Source organism: Lithohypha guttulata (genome assembly GCF_036872675.1).
Source record: "Lithohypha guttulata strain CCFEE 5908 chromosome Unknown scaffold_2, whole genome shotgun sequence".
NCBI classification, from domain to species: domain Eukaryota; kingdom Fungi; phylum Ascomycota; class Eurotiomycetes; order Chaetothyriales; family Trichomeriaceae; genus Lithohypha; species Lithohypha guttulata.
This window is the reverse complement of record NW_027042751.1, coordinates 1,192,017-1,208,988: the sequence shown is the minus strand read 5'-3', so window position 1 is coordinate 1,208,988 and position 16,972 is coordinate 1,192,017. Positions and strand designations below refer to the sequence as shown.

General features: G+C 49.2%; 8 protein-coding genes across 8 annotated transcripts; 1 reads left to right on the top strand and 7 right to left on the bottom strand.

Moving 5' to 3' along the window:
• Positions 1-174: 174 nt before the first annotated feature.
• On the bottom strand, positions 175-927 carry IMP1 (Mitochondrial inner membrane peptidase complex subunit; the record flags this gene model as incomplete). The annotated part of the gene is made up of 1 exon (XM_064896927.1): positions 175-927. The coding sequence occupies one exon, from the start codon at positions 925-927 to the stop codon at positions 175-177; it is 753 nt and encodes a 250-aa protein (XP_064755877.1).
• A 628-nt stretch (positions 928-1,555) lies between these two features.
• GLO2_1 (Cytoplasmic glyoxalase II) lies at positions 1,556-2,206 on the bottom strand (the record flags this gene model as incomplete). The annotated part of the gene is made up of 2 exons (XM_064896926.1): positions 1,556-1,611; positions 1,657-2,206. The coding sequence occupies 2 exons, from the start codon at positions 2,204-2,206 to the stop codon at positions 1,556-1,558; spliced, it is 606 nt and encodes a 201-aa protein (XP_064755876.1).
• A 1,535-nt stretch (positions 2,207-3,741) lies between these two features.
• On the bottom strand, positions 3,742-4,761 carry LTR64_002555 (uncharacterized protein; the record flags this gene model as incomplete). The annotated part of the gene is made up of 2 exons (XM_064896925.1): positions 3,742-4,361; positions 4,386-4,761. The coding sequence occupies 2 exons, from the start codon at positions 4,759-4,761 to the stop codon at positions 3,742-3,744; spliced, it is 996 nt and encodes a 331-aa protein (XP_064755875.1).
• Positions 4,762-5,060: 299 nt separating this feature from the next.
• On the top strand, positions 5,061-6,182 carry LTR64_002554 (uncharacterized protein; the record flags this gene model as incomplete). Its single annotated transcript, XM_064896924.1, has 1 exon — positions 5,061-6,182. One exon carries the CDS (start codon positions 5,061-5,063, stop codon positions 6,180-6,182), a length of 1,122 nt encoding a protein of 373 aa, XP_064755874.1.
• A 74-nt stretch (positions 6,183-6,256) lies between these two features.
• Positions 6,257-8,929, bottom strand: LTR64_002553 (uncharacterized protein; the record flags this gene model as incomplete). The annotated part of the gene is made up of 1 exon (XM_064896923.1): positions 6,257-8,929. The coding sequence occupies one exon, from the start codon at positions 8,927-8,929 to the stop codon at positions 6,257-6,259; it is 2,673 nt and encodes an 890-aa protein (XP_064755873.1).
• An 837-nt stretch (positions 8,930-9,766) lies between these two features.
• Positions 9,767-11,407, bottom strand: GUA1 (GMP synthase (glutamine-hydrolyzing); the record flags this gene model as incomplete). The annotated part of the gene is made up of 1 exon (XM_064896922.1): positions 9,767-11,407. The coding sequence occupies one exon, from the start codon at positions 11,405-11,407 to the stop codon at positions 9,767-9,769; it is 1,641 nt and encodes a 546-aa protein (XP_064755872.1).
• A 256-nt stretch (positions 11,408-11,663) lies between these two features.
• Positions 11,664-15,565, bottom strand: IMH1 (Golgin imh1; the record flags this gene model as incomplete). The annotated part of the gene is made up of 3 exons (XM_064896921.1): positions 11,664-15,353; positions 15,401-15,448; positions 15,533-15,565. The coding sequence occupies 3 exons, from the start codon at positions 15,563-15,565 to the stop codon at positions 11,664-11,666; spliced, it is 3,771 nt and encodes a 1,256-aa protein (XP_064755871.1).
• Positions 15,566-16,012: 447 nt separating this feature from the next.
• Positions 16,013-16,785, bottom strand: LTR64_002550 (uncharacterized protein; the record flags this gene model as incomplete). The annotated part of the gene is made up of 2 exons (XM_064896920.1): positions 16,013-16,106; positions 16,211-16,785. 2 exons carry the CDS (start codon positions 16,783-16,785, stop codon positions 16,013-16,015), a joined length of 669 nt encoding a protein of 222 aa, XP_064755870.1.
• Between the last annotated feature and the right edge of the window lie 187 nt (positions 16,786-16,972).

The window sequence follows — 16,972 nt, the reverse complement described above, 5'->3', positions numbered from 1 at the left end:
GCTTGCTTTCAAGTTAGTCAAGGTCCGATGGAGACCCGACTGGTCGGACGGCGTGCACCACGTGCATGGGTTTGAATTGATTGCGGAGCTCTTGTTCGCAGCACACCCTTTCCAGGCGTGGATCTCTTAAATCAGTGTCTTCCATAATAAAAGGAATTTTGAAAGCGCCTCTGCTCACTCAGCCTCACTTACGACGTCTACCCCTAGTACAGCATCGAGCTCTTCCTTTTCAATCTTTCTAAGGCCTCTCCCAGGCTTCAACGAAGAGAAAGAGAACAACCCGTCGGCAAACCACGAGCTTCGACCTTTGATCAAAGCCATAGGCAGTGGTCCAAAGAATCTGCTGTCCCTCGACCAAGCCAGATTGTCTCCCTCCACCCATACGTGGCCCTCGGGTATCTGTATCATCTCAGGTTCGTCCCACTCCTCTTCTTCGTGTGAGTCCTCAGCCAGACTCTTCATCAGTTCCACGGGCCCAGCACTTGATGCGACTGCCTGGCCAGCTGCCACCTTCTCTTCCTCGATCCTCTGCTTCCAGTCGGTAATGCCGGGTACAGGCGCACCACCAGGCGCCACATTGTAGCTCTTGCTTCGTAGCACGTAATCCCCTGGCAAAGCTATGACTCTCTTGCCATTATACTGTTTCGGGAAAATAGGAGACGCAATCTGTACCACATCTCCGACTTTGATTCCGTGACCCTTCCCATACATCCGATTTACACACAAGAAGTTCGCGGCGTCTGGAATGGTCGCGTACATCGATGGACCTGTTGCGCCATCGATTGTGAAGAGATATTCTCGGAAGAGGGAGCCCGAAGCTCCGACTGCGAAAAAGTAGAGAGGGACCCGACGGTAGCGGTATAGTCGTAAGAGGCCGCTGTCGATTGTACGTCGTAGAGCACCGAGGATTGCAAAGCCAATGGACATTGTGATATGCTTGCTGGTGGGTAGGATGTGGTTGGATCTCACAAGTGTGTGGATGGTGGAATGTGACAGCTCATTCTGTACTCTGATGACCGGCGAAGTGCTGTGGTGCTGCGGACAAGCTCATAGCGTAGATTGAAGGTCCACGAGCCCGATATATTATTGTAGAGTTGATGGAACGTATGTTCATGCCGCCATGTCAAAGTTGCCGAAGTCCCGCCGTCTGGCGAAAGAATAAAATTGAGAGGAAATCAATTTCCTTCCTCGTCACTTCTTCACAATCAAAGATTGTCCAAAAAGATATACGACAGTCTCGATTTGGCGGGATTTTAATCACTCCAATTCTTCGTTGACCCGGTGTCAACAGCTTCACCTTCGCCCATGTTAGGAGTGTATTATGAACAGCTTCAGCCCATATATGATGAACAAGGTGTACCATAAACATATGCACGAAACAGGAATTCAACCAACAAAGCCACATCCTTTCCAGAACCTGGAAATTTGCTTCTACCTTTGCTAGAGCTGTCCGCTGTCATAAACCCAGAGCGAGATCAGTGTGGACAGGGAAGCTATACTGACGACTTTGCCTTAACTACTTCACAGAAGAGTTGTTGCAATCTTGATTACTATGCTAGCTGTCTTTTTGCTTCCATGGGACGTTGGCACTGTAGACCAAGGCACATCGATCTGGGGGCTGAAAGATGCTTATTCACGTAAACACACCAGCCTTACTCATAACTTCTCGAAACTGATCCATATCTACACCTGCACCAATGCCACCACCCCTATTAGCTTCAAGAATCATAGCCTTGAGCACATCATCGCTCACATCCTGATTCAACAGCCCAGCTATCCTCTTGAGATCCGAAAACGTGATAGGTCGCTCATTACCCAACGTAAACAACTTGTACGCCTTCTCCACCTCCTCATCCTTCGTCTCGTCGGACTTGCTGTTCATCTGTATAGCTGCCAACTCCACGAAATGCGCATATGTCACGTAGCCCTCCTTCTCCGGATCTAAAATCTCGAGATACTCGTCCATGTCCTTTTGAGCCTTGGGCTCGATGCCAAGAGCACGCATTACGATGCGGACGTTTGAGGTCGCTATCACGCCTTCTTTCTCGTCTTCGTAGCCTTCGGCATCGTCTTCGCGGTATATGGACCAGGCTTCTTGGATCTCGCGCTCTTGCTCGGCGGATAGATCGTTGTCTTTGGCAAGTTTGGAACGGCGAGTTTTGGCTGGTGCTTTGGGGGTTGCTGCGGCTTTCTTTCTTGGTGGCATTTTGCGGACAGATAGGTTTGCTGAGATTGTATTAATCACATTGCCGGTACGTCGGTCTTCTTACATGGTGGAATTAGTCCAAGTAGCGACACGAGGATTGCTGAATCTACAAAGCAGGGTCTGGTATGTTTGTTGTGTTTGGCTGTGGAAATGATCTTCTTACTGCTATGTATACTGTATCAAGCCCAACAGGCTACACAATATGTCTCTACAACAGCTCGAAACGAATGTCTGCATAGGACCAGTTAGCTCTAGTATGAACACTCGTTGTGATGTAGACTGATTTGGCAATACACCTTGAGTCGTCTTGAAGCAAATTAAGTACATGCATCCATGCTTGCACTATTTCACTTGAAGCTGTCTCTGCGATTGGCCAACGCGTCATAGGCGTCCAGAATCTCGCGTTTGTTTGTCCAGTTTGCCCTCGGAGGACAGTCACGTACATGACAGGCATCCTCTGTTCCCGTGCCCTCAAGTGCAAATGTAGTCGATCACGAATGACCAGCATGTTGACAGACCCAGCACCGCTTCCGCCCGGTGTCGACCGCTGTGTTGAGATCGCTAAACCCAATTATGTCAACTTCGCGTTAAGCATGTGAGCAAGCTTCCTCGAGGCAGCCGTGTGTACTAACCATGACCCAGCTTCATCCTGCTGGGCATTCTGATATCGTATTTACCACAACATCTACGTATAATCAATCGCAGATCTTCGTTCGGCTTGTCACCTTATTTTGTTCTCCTGGGCACAACGTCGGGAACATGTCAACTCGCAAATATCCTCACGCTTCCTGGCAGCAGGCAGGACATGGCCTGCTGTCGTGAGGTCAATGGCTTCGCTTGCTTTGCTGGGTTGTTAGGAGTGATGCAGGTCGCTATGCAATGGACTTGCTTCGCGGTCATGTGCGTCACATCTCTCACAGTACTGTGTGCTACAACTGACCTGGGCCAGCCTCTTCCTCTTCCTCATCTTCTTCCCACGCGCAACACCTGGTACACCAAACCCAGCGAAAGACAGTGACAAACCTCCCTCTTACAGGACAGCAGTGATCGTGACAGTTGTCTGCGTCGTCCATGGCATTCTCACGGCTACAATGTCCATCTACTTCATCATCGCTCGTCCGAATATGCTGCAATCCTGGGCTAACGGCCTCGGAATCGTCTCGACCATCTTGGCCGCTATACAGTACTTCCCGCAGATATGGACAACGTATATGTTGAAAAGAGTGGGCAGTTTGAGTATACCCATGATGTGCATACAAACACCTGGCAGTTTCGTCTGGGCCGCGAGTCTGGCGACTAGGTTGGGACCGGAAGGCTGGAGTGCATGGGGTGTGTATGTGATCACTGGATTCCTGCAAGGAACGCTGCTCGTGATGGGTAGTTGGTACGAGATTCAGGCCAGGAGAAACCAGAGGAAAGAACTGGTAGGTAGAATAGAAACTGCAATACAGGCTGGAGAGGCAGAAAGAGAGCAAAGAGTGGATGAACAGACACCATTGATCGGACAGGGAGGATAGAAGCGGAGGTGGAAATCGCTATGATAATTTCGAAGCTGGAGGTTTTTCGAAGACAGGCACGGGCGTTAGGTTGTCCTCGTGCCCTCCTTGGTCTGGCTTGCTGTCCTGACCACTTCTGCCGCTTGTCTCTCCAGCCCTGACAACGATGCCGTACTTGCGGTAATCGAAGTCCTCCAGTGAGTTCAGTCTCTCGCCCCAGCCATCGTTCAGCTCGCCAACCTTACCAGGACTGCCAGGTAATGGTTCGCTGCCATGATGTGTCGAGTCATTCTCGTCGTGCTCACCTGTCCGACCAGCAAGCACTTCTTCGACGCGATCTTTATACACATCGAGCAGACCAGGATGCGGCACCCAAACCACTCTCATACCTGCTCTTCGTCCGCTCTCCGCTCCTGGCACACTGTCCTCAAAAACCAAGCATTCCCCTGGCAGAATATCTCTTTCATTCGCACCCTCGCTCCTTATTTGCTCATTGATCGTCTGCAAAGCTAACAAATAGATATCGGGCAATGGCTTCCCTCTCCCTTTCGGTATACGCTCGTCGTCGCCCACGATTTTCTGTTTCTCAGGAAAGACGGTGAACATTTCTTTCATGTGAGCAGTCTTGATGTCATAATTTCTTCCATGGCTCGATGTCGCTAGAGCCAAACGAATTTTCTTACGGTCGGCGTCAGTGTGTGCAGCAGCTAGACTGTTCAGCATGTCTACCACACCAGGAAGAGGTTTGCAGTGCTTGAACATGTCTCGTTGCAGCTCTCTCTGCCGTTCTAGAAACGCTTCCTCGGTGATGGGCAGTTGAGCCCACGCTCGGAAGATCTTTCCAGCTGAAGGACCGGGTCGTCCCTGCAATTGTGCTTTGATTGACCAGGGAAGATCTGGACGGCCATTTTCGTTGAGAATGATGTTGGTGACTCTTGTGTACGCGTCCTCGCTGTCTATCAGAAGACCGTCCATATCGAATATACATGCTCGGACTGGAGGAAAGTTGTGACCTTGTGTAGTGGCAGCATTTGAATCTGTGACAGAGTTGGCTGCCATGTTTGTTACCGCTACAACTCGAATACGATAGATTTGGAACCCTGCTTCACGGCATGTACTCGACGTGCAGACAGCGCATACATTTAGCTGCAAAGTCGAGCCATGTTAATACAGACTTCCCAAACTTTTTGGACACTACCCCGCGCCTAACTCCAACACGCGACCACGTGGGTGAGCGTGCACAGAACGCTGCTTTGCGTCATCTCCAAACACGCCTAAAAAGGTGTGCTCGTTCACAGTTAAACCAGTCTCTACGGTCCAAACCTCATGCTTACTGTGCCCGACCCGCATTCGAGACCATGTCTTTTACTTTCAAGTCTGACGGTCCTAAGGCCCGACCGGAACGTGTGAAGCCTATACCATCACAGCCATCCCTAAGCAGGTCTCGTAGTTCCTCGATAGCATCAACAGCATCGTTTGCTTCAGCCGTTGAAAACCACCATGACCACCATGCAAGTCAGTCGGAAACACCTTCTGCACCTCCAAAACCGGCAGTCCACTTTAGCTCCGAGGAAGAAAACGAAATGATCGAAGCCTCACACTCCCTCAAAGCAGCAGCGAACAAACAGTTTGCAACCAAAGACTACTCGAGCGCAATCTCGACGTACGACAAAGCCCTGGCCGAGCTTCCCATATACCTCGATTACGAACTCGCTGTGCTGCAGAGTAACATCGCCGCGTGCCACCTACAGCTGAAGGAATGGAAAGAGGCGATCACATCCGCCGAACAAGGACTGGAGAACCTGGAAAGGGAAATGCCTATGCCTAAGCAGAAGCAGAAGCCCAACATGAAAGACGACAAACCCTCTTCCGCCAAGAATAACAGCACCCCAGCCGCACAGCAAGAAAACAACGAGGACCAAATAGTCGAGCTTCCAGACGACGAAGACGAAGAAGCAACAGCAGAGGCCCTCCGAAAACTCAACCTATCCGACCAACGGAAAACAGACATCACACGTATACGCACTAAACTCCTCCTACGCCGCGCAAGAGCCAAAGTTATGATATGCGAACAGCCTCCGCCAACAACCACTTCAACCGCCTCTCTCAGCCCAGACACAGATCCTGAATCTGAAACAACACCCACACCACCACAACGCAAAAAACCTCTCCCCAACAGCATCCTCGAAACCGGCTCCCACTGGTCCCACCTTTCAACGGCCCTCGCCGACTACCAAACCCTCAGCACGCCCGAATACTTCCGTACCCTCCCCCCACAAGACCAAAAGACCGTGATTGAAATGCTACGATCTCTACCGGCACGAGTCGAGGAAGCTAAGAAACGGGACGTCGACGAGATGATGGGGAAGTTGAAGGATTTGGGGAATGGGTTGTTGAAGCCGTTTGGGTTGAGTACGGATATGTTTAAGATGACGCAGGATCCGAAGACGGGGGGTTGGAGTATGAATTTTGGGAAGTGAGTGAGGAGGGGGATAGGTGGATTGGGTATGGTATGATCGTTATAGAAGGGGTCTTTGGCACGGATCAAGAAGATTCAGTTTTGCAATGCATGGTTCAATCTATCAACAGCTTTCCAGCCTATCACATCGTCAAAGGCCTTGTGTCTGGCCTCTATACTCATGCAACAGAGTCTTTGCAGTCCCCAATCCTGATCTAGACTTGCATAGGGAGTTACAGTCTGCTTGCATAATCCAATCACAATTTGTGCTGCCATTGGATTCAACCCAGCCTTGACAAGCAGTAGTTCCCACACTGTCTCATCCTGGATGACGGCTGCTGCTTCTGGCTGTATACTGGCGTCCTGAAACCCTACGTTTGAAGTGAGAGGATGTGCAAATCGTTGAATTACACGCCATACCCATGCATTGACAAGATCCCATGTTGTGGAGGCTGTATTACTAAACAGCCAATATGGAGTAACTTGTGTCCCATCTTTGCCACCACCATCATCGAAGCTGTGACAGAAAGAGGTGAATTGTGTCTGCTCTGTTGTGGTTTTTATTGTCAATGTTCCACCCTCGATATTCACAGAATGCACCAGCACGATGACACGATCGTATTGTTGCGCGTTGGCTGCAATATGATCATGCACAGAGGACAGGCCTGTTTTTGTGTTCTGGCCAGGGAGCGGACGTTGATTCAAGGACTGCAAGCTCGTAGCTAGAAGACATGTTTTCGTGTCGAGGATTACGTCCGGCCCCTTTCTGGACGGACTATCGAGTTCGCGATAGATCAGTGTCAGTCTATCTGAGGCCTGGAACTCTAAGAACCTAATAAATAAGGGCTTGCTCTGAAGAAGAGACTCGTTCAGTACGATAACTCTGGCTTCTGTGAGAGGCACAATTTCTGGGCTCGGGATTGAAGGTGATGGTGCTGGCTCTGGCAGTGGGTGTGCCTTGCAATCGTCAATAGGACTTGTTAATGATCTAGCGTGGCACTCAATACCGCTCTGTTGTGTTGAGACAATTCGATCGTCTTCGAGCTCTTCTGTCTTCGGTGGTTTTCGAAGAGCAGACGTTTTGAATTGCTTACCTCGAAAGTCAAGAAAGGTGGACAGAGAATCGCTTGAGAACGTCGTTCTAGTTGTCTTCTTTTTCCCTAGCAGGACGGATTTTGCTTTGGCATTTGATAGTAGATCGGAGAAGTTTAGGAGACTGGTCGACTGAAGTGGAGACACACTCTTCTCAAGATAGGAGTTCTTTGCTATTTGCTTGCTAAGAGCTGCGAAAGAGGCTTGACGACGCGAAGTTGGAGGTATATCTGAAGCACACAACACGTCTGCCTTGTTAATCGGTGGCTCCGTGGTTGATTTGTGCTCACTTTGGTTGATAGATGGGTCGCTGTCACTCGCCCCAAATAGTCCCTGCTCTCCATCGATGTTGATCTTGTCCACGACACATTGAGCGGACAATTCCTTAGGCTGCTCGGTTTCTTGAGCTTGAAGCGTACCCACTTCCCACTCATCGATGCAGTAGTCCTCGCTGTTTAGGTCTTGTTCGTCGTCATCAGCCGTAAGCAATTTGAATCCTGGCTCTTTCCACAGCATTTGATCGCTTCTCAGTACAGATTTTTCCCGAGGCAAGAACTTTTCGAGGCTGGCGGTGTCCTCAACATGCGAATCACTCAGAATATGCTGTATGGAAGGTGTCTCGAAAGGCAACGCGAGGACGTCCTCGCTTGTTGTAGTACGCTTTTCACTTTGTACAAATGGTTGCTCCAGCTCACGTAAAACCACGTTCACCTTGATAGGAGGTAATTGCGTCGTCATTTCAGGTATTTGAGGCGTCCCAACCTTGAAGGCATCGAAGTGGGTGGCTCCTGGATTTAAACATAGTTCTGCTGCTGGAACGGGTCTTGTAATGGTGTCCTCGGTTATGCTATCGAATGCGAGCACAGCAGGATCTGTCTTTCGCTTTTTTCGGGGTGTGCCAGGACTGGTTTGTTCATGACTAGATTTGTCGGCACACTCCAAAACGTCACTTTTTAGATCTTGTTCGGAAGAACATTGAGTCCAGTCGACGAATGAGTCTAACATTTCCATTTGGGAAGACGTTAGAGATTCCCCATGGTTTGGCCGCTCATTCGTGGTAGTAGTGGGCTGGGAGAGATGATCAGATTCTATCCCATTGAGCATGAGATCTTTTGGTAATGCTGGAGAGTTCGGTGTCTGCTTCTTGCCGGGGCCAGGCGCAAGTGATTGATGCGTATCGAGCTCGAAATCGTTCTCTTGCCAGACTCGTGGGGCAGGCAATGTCGACAATGTACGACGTGGCAGCTCATCGTCGAGCAGCTTTAGTATGACCGGTCTGCTAATCGAAGTGCAAAGAGAATCCCCTAAGTATCGAATGTCGTTCTGAGATACCTGTAATAGATTATTCTTCAATGCTCGCTCCAGATATTTCTTCACGAAATTGGGTACATCGTGCTCATGGTTTAGAGACGACACCGCGTCTTGATGCTCTGGTTGCTGAGCAACTTCCTCGTACTCTTCTTGCACATCTTCAAGAGCCGCAGTGAAGTCAATACCACTCCGTATACGTCGTACATCTTTCTCAACACAGCCTCCACCTATTGTGAGCCAAGGTAATTGCACTTTGAAATTCGGAGTATGCTTGTGATCAGGTAGAAGCTGACGATAGACCTGTCCTATGTCAAGCTTTTCGTGACTAATATATTCTAGGAGGAACTGCTTATCGTCATGGGACATCTCGTCTTGCTCGTCGTTTAAAAGAGAAAGTTGCCTGTGATTAGCGATTTCGAAGCTTTGGACGAGATTTAGACATCGCTCGTCCCGTCGATTAGTGTTAGAGGGACTCTCATGAAGCGAGACGTGAGCGAGACAGCTGAGAATGTCGTGATCGCGAAAGTCTTGAGTCAACCCAAAGTGTCGAGCATACTCGATAATTGAGGGCTCCACCATCACTGCGTTCCTCTCACCGTGCTCGTAAAACTCGCTGGACTGCAAGACTTTCTTGCTAGGACAACCCTCGCGCAATCCTCTTCCTTCCTTCTCTTTCTCATCCGGTATTGGACCACGCGCTTGGACCGTTGTGTAAAGCTTTCGACGTTGATGATGAGTTTATGTCTGAATTAAATGCCCAGGAAAACGAGACAGCAGATTACTCGGGTTGCCCCTGGATTTCACTTCTGCGGTTCTGATATCTCATTCTTGCAACCAAGGTGTGAGACAGGTCGTCGATGGCTGACGTAGCGTCGGAAAATAGTGGTCAAACTTTGGTGGTTCTTGCCTTCGGATGGTCGTTCCTGCCAGCTCTTTCAATTTTAACCACCCTGAGGACCATAGGTCCAGCTTACTAGTACTTACAGCTTCGGCACGCCTTAAAATTCGCCTAAAGATCCTGTGCTTGATTGCATGCAGTGTTTCGAAACTGCCTGTAGTTATCCGATCAGAATCCAAATTACAAAAGGGTATCACTGTGCTGTCCGGTCCATCATATCGCGATCCATGTCATCGACAAATAAGCGTAGGTCGTACCTATCTTGACAAGGCGCCAGAAAACCCATAAGTGAACAGTCTTTCCCTTTACTCCATCTCTATCGTACCGGGTGGTTTGCTAGTAACATCATACAGCACTCTGCATACACCATCAACCTCGTTCACAATCCGGCGACTCACTCGCTTCAGGAACTCGCCGTCAAATGGGAACCAGTCAGCAGTCATGAAATCAGTGGTTTCGACTGCTCTCAATGCAATGATTTGTCCATATACCCTCTTGTCACCCATGACACCCACAGCTCTATCCTTCAACACAGCTGCATACGCTTGTGAAATCTGTCGATATAGACCAGCTGCCACAATTTCATCAATAAAGATCTTGTCTGCTTCCCTCCCAATTCTCAGCTGTTCTTCATTCACTTCGCCCAAGATGCGGATGGCAAGGCCGGGACCTGGGAAAGGATGCCGCCAAACCAGTTCTTCTGATATGCCTAGGTTCGTGCCTAGAGCTCGAACTTCGTCCTTAAAAAGTTCTCGGAGTGGCTCAATGAGCTTTAGGTGCATACCCTCTAGAAGACCACCTACATTGTGATGTGTCTTGATGGTAGCCGAAGGTCCTTTGAAGGAGATGCTCTCAATTACGTCTGGGTATAGTGTGCCTTGTAATAACCACTCGATATCTCCTGCTTTTGGTGAGTCCTTAGCTGCTTCAGCAATTTGCTTTGCTTTGTCCTGGAAAATCTCGATGAAAGTGTTACCGATAATCTTGCGTTTCTTCTCGGGTTCTGAGACGCCTTTGAGCCTGCCGAGGAACAGGTCAGTCGCGTCAACAACAGTGAGGTTAATTCCCAGATGCTCTGTCAGAGTCTTCTTCACGATCTTGGCCTCGTCCATTCGTAACACTCCATTGTCCACTAGCACAGCATGAAAGCGGTCTCCAATAGCATTCTGCATTAACTTCGCAGCGACCGTTGAATCGACACCACCACTGACAGCACCAATAACCTGTCCTTTAGGCCCAACCATGGCCCTAATCCTCTCAATCTCTTTGTCCACGAATTTCTCCATCGTCCAATCTTGTCGTGCACCACATATCTCGACAGCAAAATTGCTCAGAAGCTGCTTTCCTTTAGGTGTATGTGTGACCTCGGGGTGGAACTGAATGCCAAATAGAGGTCTCTCGATACTAGCGATGCCTGCATATGGCGCGTTCGGTGTACTTGCAACCGGCTCGAAGCCTGCAGGTAATTGTGATAACTTGTCACCATGGCTCATCCACACCTCGAGGTTCTCACCCAAATTCTGAAACAATCGATCGATATGCGCTTTCTTTCCTGCATGTTTCTGCACTGTAACTTCAGCATGACCGTATTCTCTCTTCTCCCCAGCTACCACGTTCTTGTTGTCCAGATTCCACGCAATCTCTTGCAGCCCATAACATATCCCTAGGATGGGAACTCCAAGATCAAAGACTGCAGGGTCGGCATGAGGCGCATCGTCTGAATATACTGAGTACGGTCCTCCTGACAATATTATTCCTTTTGGATTCCAGGTCAAGTCGGCGATCTTTTGTGTACATGGCAGCATTTCAGAGTAGACATTGAGTTCGCGAAGTCGTCGTGTGATGAGGTGAGAGTATTGTGAGCCAAAGTCGAGGACGAGGATCGTGTCGAATGTCTTGTGTGGCTCGCCCACTGGGATTGCGCCAGAATCACCGTTGACCGCCATGGTTGCTATCTTTCCTGGAGAACACAAGTGTGCACACTTGCAAAGAAAATACAACGTGTTGCAGTGCGGCAGGATCGTCGAGGGGAAATAAATTCTTTATCTTATCGCTAAGAAATCCACTCCGCATCAAAGCTAATCACCCGCCAAGACGATCACGTCGGTTCTCCGTTCCTCACACTTCTACTGCAATAAGCATCGATTGAAGGTCAAATTACTTTAGTGTTCATTGTTTTATCTGACGGCCCAGCTGCAGTCGCTACCGAGCACTTATCACAGCATTCCATCTCTGCTGATCCTGTTCGTCAAAATGCAGCAACATCCCCAATACAGGTACAAGCTGCCGCTGATGCCCCTTGTCCTTTTGGCTCAAAAACTGCAACAACACGTTCTTCAAATACACATAGTCAACAGTACCCTGACTGAGACCTCCACCAGTTCCTGGTTGTCCTGTAGGCGTCTCGGATCTTGGCAATGAGGTTGTAGACGATAGTCCCGCTCGTGATACAGGCAGTGGTGATCGTGCTGAAGAAGAGTCTATGCTTGTACGCGACGACTGCAGCCCACTGTCAATGCCTGGGCGTGTGGTGGGCCTAGCACCTGTCCGTAAGTGGAGACTCTTGATTTCTTCGGTAAGATTCTTGTTAGCTCTACTGAGCTTTTCGATGCGCTGAGTTGCTTCCTCGACTTGACGTCTTAGGTCTCCTCTCTGTGCTTCAACTTCTCGAATTTGTTTCTCGGAGTCGTCCATAACATCACGAAGTGCCTTCATAGCAATCCGCGTTTCTTCTGCTTCTCGTTCCGCAGCCTTTGTCGCATACTCGAGGTCCTCGCGAAGCTTGCGCCATTCTCTACTACGATTCTCGAGGTCTTCCTTCTCAGCTTCAAGAATCTTCAACTGCCGCTGAGCTTCCCTCGCTTTATTCTTTGCATCTTCTACTTCTCGCGACATTCTGCGCGAACTGACGCTATGTTCATCCTCTACCCGATCTCTTTCTTCGACGGCCGAGTCCATGCGTTCCTTCATTTCACGTATCCTGGCTTCTGTACTCGATTCTGCTTGGTTGAGTAACATGCGCATGGTTTGGCCTTCACGAGTACGCTCTGAAAGCATCCTTTGGGCTTCAGCTAACTCCTCCTCCATGCTCTCGGATCTGCTTGTAACTTCACGTGTTTGTACACTGAGTTCGTGCATTTGATCACGTAGTGATTGCACTAACGATTGCGAAGAAGCGTGGAGAGAAGTCTTCAAGGATACCTCTTCCCTGAGGCTCGATATTTGTCGTTCGTGACTGCTTAGTCGCTCATTAAGTTCACGCAATCTGACGTGTAGGGATTGGGTTTCTTCCCGAGCTTTGGTGAGGTCTTGTTTGGCCGTTTCGTGTAACTCCACAGCACCATTTCGACGAGCTTCGGCAGAACGCAATTCGGACTCCTTTGCTTGTATCTCTCCTTCCGCTCGTTCGCGTAATCCAGTTTCCGTCTCGACTCTCGACTGCAAGCTCTTTATTTCTGCATCTTGACTGCTGAGGCGCTTACCGAGGTTCTTAAGCTCGATTCTCAGCTCGTCGTGCTTGCCTTCAAGGCGCGTGAACTCGCCAGTCTTGTTCTTAAGTTGTTCCTGTGCTTCTTTCAGTTCCTCTGCCTGCTTCCGCAAACTCCTAAGTTCTGGCTGTGCTTTACCCAGTAAGTCTTTGAGGTCTGTAATATCTTTGAATCGACTCGCTGCTAGCTGCTCGGCGGATGATAGTTGTCCTTGCAAATTCTCGGCCTTGGCTTTCCAGTCTTCTACTTGAGTTAGGGCTTCTGTATATGCATTAGACCTCCTCTCTAGCTCCTGCAACGTTTTCTGGTGTTCAGCCGCAACATCCGTTGAGCTATTAGCTTGCTTCTGCGCTTCTCTCAGTTCTCCTTGAAGCCTGCCCACGCTTTCTTGCAACTTCTGACGCTCGGCTTGCACAGTCTTTAATGCGTCCCTGGCCTCAACATGTTCCTCACCTTGGTGAAGTAGGTCATCCCGGAGAGTCTCGATCTCCTCTTGAAGCGCTTCTTGATCTTTTAGCTTGGCAGACAGCTGGTCAATAGCCTTGTTCTTGTCATTCACCTGCTCTTCCAAGCTCACAGTTTTGCTTTCCAGGTCGGATATGGTATTCGGTATTTCTTGGGCAGAAGCTTGGCCATCGTCATCCTTCCCCTTCTCGTCGGCTGCTACTTCGACCGATGCTTGGCCATTAGGCTCAACCGGTGTTGCTACGGCTCCTTTGCCCTTCTTCTTTTTCTTATTTTTCTTCTTAGCATTAGTATTAGTCTCCTCTTGTGCGTCTATACTGTTCGCAACTGCTGTCATAGAGCCGGAGGCATTTGATGGTGCTGTATTTTGGTTGGTTGCAACCCTGTCCTCCAGGCCAGTGACTTTCTCTTCTGCTTTACTGAGCTGTCCACGCAGGTTTTCCATAAGGCCTTGCATAGTATCAATTTTCCTTCTAGTCTGCTTAAGCTCCTCAGAAGTCTTCTCGTGTTCTTGTTCAGCCGTTCGCATGAATGCTAAGGAGTCTTCGAGGTCCTTGTTAGCATTGTCTTTCTGCTCGACCTTCTCGTTCAACATCTCGATTGATTTGTTGTAGTCAATCATTTTCCCCTCCAGGGTTTCGACCTCTTTAGCAGTATCGACCAATCTCTCTGACGTGGAACGATTTTCCTCTTCGAGTACCTCGATACGCTTATGGGCCTCTGATAGCGACGTTTGAGTCTGCTGTAGCTCCTCACGTACTGACGAAAGTACTTGTAAATTTTCACTGTTCTCTGCGGCAGTGGTTTGCTGGGCTTCAAGGTCTTCGATGCGTCTGTTTAGTTCCTTTTCCGTCGCCTCGAACTTGTCTTTGGTCTCCCGCAAAGTGTTGAGCTCTCGCGATGTATCTTCAAGAGTCTGTACCATACCCTCGGTGGACTCTCGCGCGACTTTCAAGTCATTCTTCAGGTTGCTTACCTGAGTGGTAAGCTGGTCGACTTGTTCTGTTTTCTCCTTTAGCTGTGCTTCGAGTTTGGGGACCTCTGAGTCAAAAGAGAACAGATCCTCGTTCACGTCCTTGTCTTTAGAGTCGTCGATGCTGGGTTTGCTCTTAGGAGAAAATATGGACAAACTTGAGATGCGAGATTTAGGTGATGTGATTGATGGAGGTTCTTCCTTTGCAGTAGCTGACGGTTCAGCTGATTCGATTACTGGCGAAATTGTCTGCGACCGTGCTTGTAACTGCTTTTTCAAATCCTCGATACTTGCGTCCAACCCCCTGTTATCTGCCTCGCAGGATTCTGATTTCCTCTTGAAGTCATCTCGTTCTGCCGAAACACGCTTGAGCTCTTCCAGTACCATACCACTCTTTATATTGATTTGAGTCAGGTATTCGGACAGCGCAGATGGCTCTGCAATGCTGGTGAGAGGTGTGTTCTCCCTCAAAGTCGCTTCAAATGGCTCTATGGTCTGCACGCGAGCATGAGCAGCACGGTAGGCTCTGAGCAATTCGCCGTACTTCGATTCGAGCTTGTCGAGTCTGCGCAATTTCTGTTTCACCTCAAGTGGCAGATCCTGCAAGACGACGGCAGGTTTCTCTGCATCGCCTTCGCTTCCGTCTCTCTGCGGTTGTGTGCTGGTTGACTGCTCCTTCCCGTCATCCTCGCCATTAGCGGTTTCTTCTGTCACACCACCCACGCCTTCTGCTTGCGGTAGAGGGGTTATCGCCAGTGCGCTATCGTCGTCACGTATCGTAAAGTCTGCAGGATCGGGACTCTTGCCGCCTGGTGTGACGGACACATCCCTCTGTCGTGGTTGGAGCGTGGCAGGAGAGCCATCTTGAGGTTGGGGTCGACGTCTCGGTGCTCGTGTGGCCTGCTGAGCCTTTACCTGTCTTGCTTGTTCCTCTTTGATGCGGTCGTCGATTGCACCCTTTATGCGCTGTGCCAAATCAGTATTATGACAGATCGTAGTACAAATATTCTCACATTGAAGTAATCCAGTTTGGCGGCCACCCGCAGTAGGCCTTTACGAGCCTACCAGTTGTTATGTATTTGTGCAATACGGGAGTCTGAAAGTATGTAATTGTCAATATATCTCGGGCGCATCGACTAGAACACTAGGGACCATGAGTAGCGGATATCCGAGTACATGATTACACGTCTATCGTTCTCCTTAGGCTCTACAGCTACAGTAAAACATTCCGGGGTTCGCTGACCGTGATTGGCGCCTCGCTCCACTTGCAAAATTCCCCAGCTTTTTGTTCTTGTATATTTTGTCCTTCAAACTCATCACTATTTGATGCCTGTGTACACATCGATATCCCATCGCATTTTCAAGATGCTCTCCATGCGATGAGCAAGATCCGAATTGCTCATTGAAAATGGCATGATGTGGTTGCAAAGTAGAGGAAGACGTCCTTGACTGATATTACGACGGCATGATTTCATCCATTCACCCTGTTTAATGAACCACGATCATCGAACTGGGAAATCCTTCAGACGACATTATGAACATTTTGACCGTGTTCGGACCACTTGGTCATGCAGTTGATATTTGCCACAACAGCAGAGCTACTTACAGCACTGCAACTGATTCACCTACTTCATGGAGCTTCGGTAGTGTTCAGCATGGCGAAGAAAAAAGATAAATATCGTGACCACGATTAAGCCGGAGCGCTTTCTTGAGTATCTTCTGGAAACGGTAGATGCGGATAGGACGAGCTTGACTATGTTGATCACACATTTCTCATAACAAGAGCTTCCCATGCCATTGTGTTCGAGTTTGTTTTGGCTCACTTCAAGATTACGTTGGCACCTCTCGCAGCAAGATATTGATCAGGCACGCCTTGCGCTAACGTTCTCACAACACCGAAGATCTCCTGATTATGATATCGCAGCTTAGTCTTTGGGTCCGTGTAACGAGAGGGCAGTCCTGTAATATCGCAATAGTGCTTCTTGGTTTGTAGGCTGGGAGCGCTCTCGATGTTTGTGTAAGTCACTGCTGGTCCTAAATTCGCGCCTAGAGTTGCTGGACCATTGCCATGCGCTCCCATTGCCGCTGCTTTTTGTAGGTTTCTTTCAAGCACGAGCGTGGAAAGACTCTGAGTGGCTTGTCCCATATTTGGTTGAGGCGTAGCAGCACCGTCCGACTGAAGGGGTTGAGGTGTGGATGCGCCCGAATTGTTCTGTGTAGCAACTACTGAAGCCTCTTTTCGGTGCGCCTCGGAGACTATCTGCTTGATATTCTTGTTCCGACGTATTGACGGTTTCCAGTCTGGATTTCGAAATGGTTTCTTGACGTAGTAAATGTCCATCTCTTCGAGTAATTGCAGGTGCGCTTCATCTTTCTCTGGCTGGGGAGTTGAAGGCATGGTGGCTAGAGATGAGCGAATTTGTAGACTGTGGGACAGTGAACAATTAGCACTCTTACGCAATGATAGCGAAGCAATTTGTTCATCACTACTTGCATTTCACTAACTTAGTGCCTCAGGCAAACTGCGTTTCCTGCTGGACTGGATACTCTGATCGACTATTAGCGTCCTCGGCCCCGCATTGTCC